The sequence below is a fragment of the Triticum urartu genome, chromosome 1A, assembly GCF_056163025.1.
Source record: "Triticum urartu cultivar PI428250 chromosome 1A, HENAU_Tu73, whole genome shotgun sequence".
NCBI classification, from domain to species: Eukaryota; Viridiplantae; Streptophyta; class Magnoliopsida; order Poales; family Poaceae; genus Triticum; species Triticum urartu.
In genome coordinates, this window is record NC_141873.1 from 306,112,595 (window position 1) to 306,117,925 (window position 5,331).

At 44.3% G+C, this 5,331-nt stretch overlaps 1 protein-coding gene across 1 annotated transcript; it reads left to right on the forward strand.

Moving 5' to 3' along the window:
* The first annotated feature begins 3,635 nt into the window (after positions 1-3,635).
* LOC147990982 (uncharacterized) lies at positions 3,636-4,946 on the forward strand. Its single transcript, XM_087534666.1, has 3 exons — positions 3,636-4,105; positions 4,220-4,711; positions 4,853-4,946. Exons 1-3 carry the CDS (start codon positions 4,016-4,018, stop codon positions 4,937-4,939), a joined length of 669 nt encoding a protein of 222 aa, XP_087390792.1. The 5' UTR covers positions 3,636-4,015; the 3' UTR covers positions 4,940-4,946.
* Positions 4,947-5,331: the final 385 nt, after the last annotated feature.

Below are 5,331 nucleotides of genomic sequence, written 5' to 3' on the forward strand. Positions count from 1 at the left end.
TACCTCCGCAGCTTTTAGCATTGCGAAGAGCTCGGGAATAGTCTTGTTCATCCCTTGCATATTATAGTTCATCACGAAGCTCTTGTAGCTTGGTGGCAGTGATTGGAGAATTCTGCCAATGACGCAATCATCTGGAAGATTAACTCCCAATTGAATCAAGTGATTATTATACCCAGACATTTTGAGTATATGCTCACTGACAGAACTGTTCTCCTCCATCTTGCAGCTATAGAACTTATTGGAGACTTCATATCTCTCAATCCGGGCATTTGCTTGAAATATTAACTTCAACTCCTGGAACATCTCATATGCTCCATGACGTTCAAAACGTTGTTGAAGTCCCGATTCTAAGCCGTAAAGCATGGCACACTGAACTATTGAGTAGTCATCAGCTTTGCTCTGCCAGACGTTCATAACATCCGGCGTTGCTCCAGCAGCAGGCCTGGCACCCAACGGTGCTTCCAGGACGTAATTCTTCTGTGCAGCAATGAGGATAATCCTCAAGTTACGGACCCAGTCCGTGTAATTGCTACCATCATCTTTCAACTTTGCTTTCTCAAGGAACGCATTAAAATTCAACGGAACAACAGCACGAGCCATCTATCTACAAACAAGCATAAACAAGCAAGATACTTATCAGGTACTAAGTTTCATGATAAATTTAAGTTCAGTTAATTTACTTAAAGAACTCCCACTTAGATAGACATCCCTCTAATCCTCTAAGTGATTACGTGATCCAAATCAACTAAACCATGTCCGATCATCACGTGAGATGGAGTAGTTTCATTGGTGAACATCACTATGTTGATCATATCCACTATATGATTCACGCTCGACCTTTCGGTCTCCGTGTTCCGAGGCCATATCTGTATATGCTTGGCTCGTCAAGTATAACCTGAGTATTCCGCGTGTGCAACTGTTTTGCACCCGTTGTATTTGAACGTAGAGCCTATCACACCCGATCATCACGTGGTGTCTCAGCACGAAGAACTTTCGCAACGGTGCATACTCAGGGAGAACACTTCTTGATATTTAGTGAGAGATCATCTTATAATGCTACCGTCAATCAAAGCAAGATAAGATGCATAAAAGATAAACATCACATGCAATCAATATAAGTGATATGATATGGCCATCATCATCTTGTGCTTGTGATCTCCATCTCCGAAGCACCGTCGTGATCACCATCGTCATCGGCGCGACACCTTGATCTCCATCGTAGCATCGTTGTCGTCTCGCCAAGCTTGTGCTTCCACGACTATCGCTACCGTTTAGTGATAAAGTAAAGCATTACAGCGCGATTGCATTGCATACAATAAAGCGACAACCATATGGCTCCTGCTAGTTGCCGATAACTCAGTTACAAAACATGATCATCTCATACAATAAAATTTTAGCATCATGTCTTGACCATATCACATCACAACATGCCCTGCAAAAACAAGTTAGACGTCCTCTACTTTGTTGTTGCAAGTTTTACGTGGCTGCTACGGGCTTAAGCAAGAACCAATCTTACCTACGCATCAAAACCACAATGATAGTTTGTCAAGTTGGTGCTGTTTTAACCTTCGCAAGGACCGGGCGTAGCCACACTCGATTCAACTAAAGTTGGAGAAACTGTCACCCGCAAGCCACCTATGTGCAAAGCACGTCGGGAGAACCGGTCTCGCGTAAGCGTACGCGTAATGTCGGTCCGGGCCGCTTCGTCCTACAATACCACCGAATCAAAGTATGACATGCTGGTAAGCAGTATGACTTATATCACCCACAACTCACTTGTGTTCTACTCGTGCATATAACAGCAACATATAAAACCTAGGCTCGGATGCCACTGTTGGGGAACGTAGTAATTTCAAAAAATTTCCTACGCACACGCAAGATCATGGTGATGCATAGCAACGAGGGGAGAGTGTGATCTACGTACCTTGTAGATCGACAACGGAAGCGTTTGGTTGATGTAGTCGTACGTCTTGACGGCTCGACCGATCAAGCACCGAAACTACAGCACCTCCGAGTTCTAACACACGTTCAGCTCGATGACGATCCCCGGACTTTGATCTAGCAAAGTGTCAGGGAAGAGTTCCGTCAGCACGACGGCGTGGTGACGATCTTGATGTACTACTGTCGCAGGGCTTCGCCTAAGCACCGCTACAATATTATCGAGGACTATGGTGGCAGGGGGCGCCGCACACGGCTAAGAATAAGATCACGTGGATCTACTTGTGTGTTTCTGGGGTGCCCCTGCCTCCGTATATAAAGGACTAAGGGGGGGGGGGTGCGGCCGGCCTAGGAGAGGCGCGCCAGGAGAGTCCTACTCCCTCTGGGAGTAGGATTCCCCCCCAATCCTAGTTGGAATAGGATTCGCGGAGGGGGGAAGAGAGAGAGGGTGGCCGGCCCCCTCTCCTTGTCCTATTCGGACCAAGGGAGGGGAGGGGCACGCGGCCCACTTTGGGCTGCCCCTTCTCTTTTCCACTAAGGCCCACTATGGCCCATATAGCTCCCGGGGAGTTCCGGTAACCTCCCGGTACTCCGGTAAAATCCCGATTTCACCCGGAACACTTCCGATATCCAAACATAGGCTTCCAATATATCAATCTTTATGTCTCGACCATTTCGAGACTCCTCGTCATGTCCGTGATCACATCCGGGACTCCGAACAAACTTCGGTACATCAAAATGCATAAACTCATAATAAAACTGTCATTGTAACCTTAAGCGTGCGGACCCTACGGGTTCGAGAACAATGTAGACATGACCAAGACATGTCTCCGGTAAATAACCAATAGCGGAACCTGGATGTTCATATTGGCTCCTACATATTCTACGAAGATCTTTATCGGTCAGACCGCATAACAACATACGTTGTTCCCTTTGTCATCGGTATGTTACTTGCCCGAGATTTGATCGTCGGTATTCCAATACCTAGTTCAATCTCGTTACCGGCAAGTCTCTTTACTCGTTCTGTAATACATCATCCCGCAACTAACTCATTAGTTGCAATGCTTGCAAGGCTTAAGTGATGTGCATTACCGAGAGGGCCCAAAGATACCTCTCCGACAATCGGAGTGACAAATCCTAATCTCGAAATATGCCAACCCAACATTTACCTTTGGAGACACCTGTAGAGCTCCTTTATAATCACCCAGTTACGTTGTGACGTTTGGTAGCACACAAAGTGTTCCTCCGGCAAACGGGAGTTGCATAATCTCATAGTCATAGGAACATGTATAAGTCATGAAGGAAGCAATAGCAACATACTAAATGATTGGGTTCTAAGCTAATGGAATGGGTCATGTCAGTCAGATCATTCACTTAATGATGTGATCCCGTTAATCAAATAACAACTCATTGTTCATGGTTAGGAAACATAACCATCTTTGATTAACGAGCTAGTCAAGTAGAGGCATACTAGTGACACTTTGTTTGTCTATGTATTCACACATGTATTATGTTTCCAGTTAATACAATTCTAGCATGAATAATAAACATTTATCATGATATAAGGAAATAAATAATAACTTTATTATTGCCTCTAGGGCATATTTCCTTCAGTCTGCCCTTTTTTGAAGTGACTTATGTTAACATGGCAACTTTGAACCTAGTAGATGTGATCTGTACATTTTACAAAGCCAATGTTAGTTGCCACATTTCCTGATGGACAATCCTAGGGGGGTGAGTGTTCCTATGCTCTGCCTCATTTGCCACTTTCATTGGAGCCAACATGGCAAGTAGATTCTGCTAGCTGGCAACTGCTTCCTTCAGAAACACATACATGTCCCGTTGCCATGTTTCTGCAATTGCTTTTCCATTTCATTATTTTTTTTGCCTTTTGTGCATGTTCAGCACATGGCAACAACTGCCCTCTTCAGATGCTTAAACTTTGGGGAAACCATGGAGTTTTCTTTTTTGTTCAACGATGATATCCAGTGAATATTTACTTTATGCATTTCTTTCTATATCCATCGGCTGTGTTTTCATTTCACCCTAATGTGTGTTTTGTTCTTACCGTTGCACAATGGCTCGCGGCGACCATCAAGATGATGATGACTTCATGGAGTTACCGCGACAGAATCGCGCGACTGGTCGGATAAAAGATGGCGATGAGGTCACTTCCCACCCCCATATGTTTTAATGTCACATTGAGTTTTGAATCTTCCGTTAGAACTAAATTTTCATGACATTGAACATGGCAACAAGTGATCCTTTTTCTGTTATGCAGAAGAGGAAACGTCATCGCAATAGGGCTTCGCAAGAACGCGTGACTATATTGACTGAGGGATTTACTGATGAGCAGAAGGGAGCTGCCGGTGAGATGGGGATGCAGGCTCTGATGGATGTTCGATGCAAGAATCTAATGAACCATGTATGCGACTGGCTCGGTGAGATTTATGATCCTGCCTCCAGGGAATTCGTGATTCCTGGACGTGGAAGACTGCCTTTGGATGAGGAATCTGTCTTCTGCACGTTGGGTGTTCCCTGTGGAGAAATCAAAGTCCCATATGAGGTGAATAATAAGAATGAGGAAGCCTTATTCTCCTGTTTGTTTCCTGGGATGGCATCCATGCCGAATACGACTGTGCTGGCAACTTTGCTGGAGGGCTTGAAAACCCATGGCGAGGTATTTAAGATGAAGCCGCTCATGTACCTGATCTCAGCTGTCTTTGCGCCTACCACATCTCTTTGCCCAAGCAACAAGTGCTTCCCCATCCTGGTGAATGCTCCCTCTCTACTTCATTTTCCTTTGAATCTTTTGTTTTTGATGTCATCTGGAAGCTAGTCACTGCCAGTTTTTTGACCTTTTTCATTCGAATGCTGATGCGGAAAATGTTTGTCCTGAAATTGTGTTGTGCAGGCAAAGTTGAAAGATGTTAAGAACATGAATCGGTGTAAATTCATCGCGGACTTCCTGCATGATGCATTCTCAAACAAGATGTACTAGAAGGGTCGTCGCTTGCACTTAATGGTATTTTTTCCCTACTCTTTTGCAAATACTCTTATCATGGTTCATTGTTTTCCTAAATCAACATCGCAGTTGTTGATACGTGTGAACCGTAAAAGATCGTGCATGGCAACCGTACAATATCGTGCATGGCAACCCTTTTGTTTCATTTTTTGTGTGAATCTTTTTACATGTGAAAGTGAGTTTTGTTTTGATCCATGGCATCTGTAGTTGCTGCCTACAAGGCAATAGCATTTTTCAACAACACAAGAAAGTGTTCATTCCATACATTCATACTCTTTTATACAATCTGCATGGCAACCATGATGTTGAGCTGGTGGCAGCTACCAGCATAACAAGATGGCAACTGCCAACATAGCATAATGGCAACT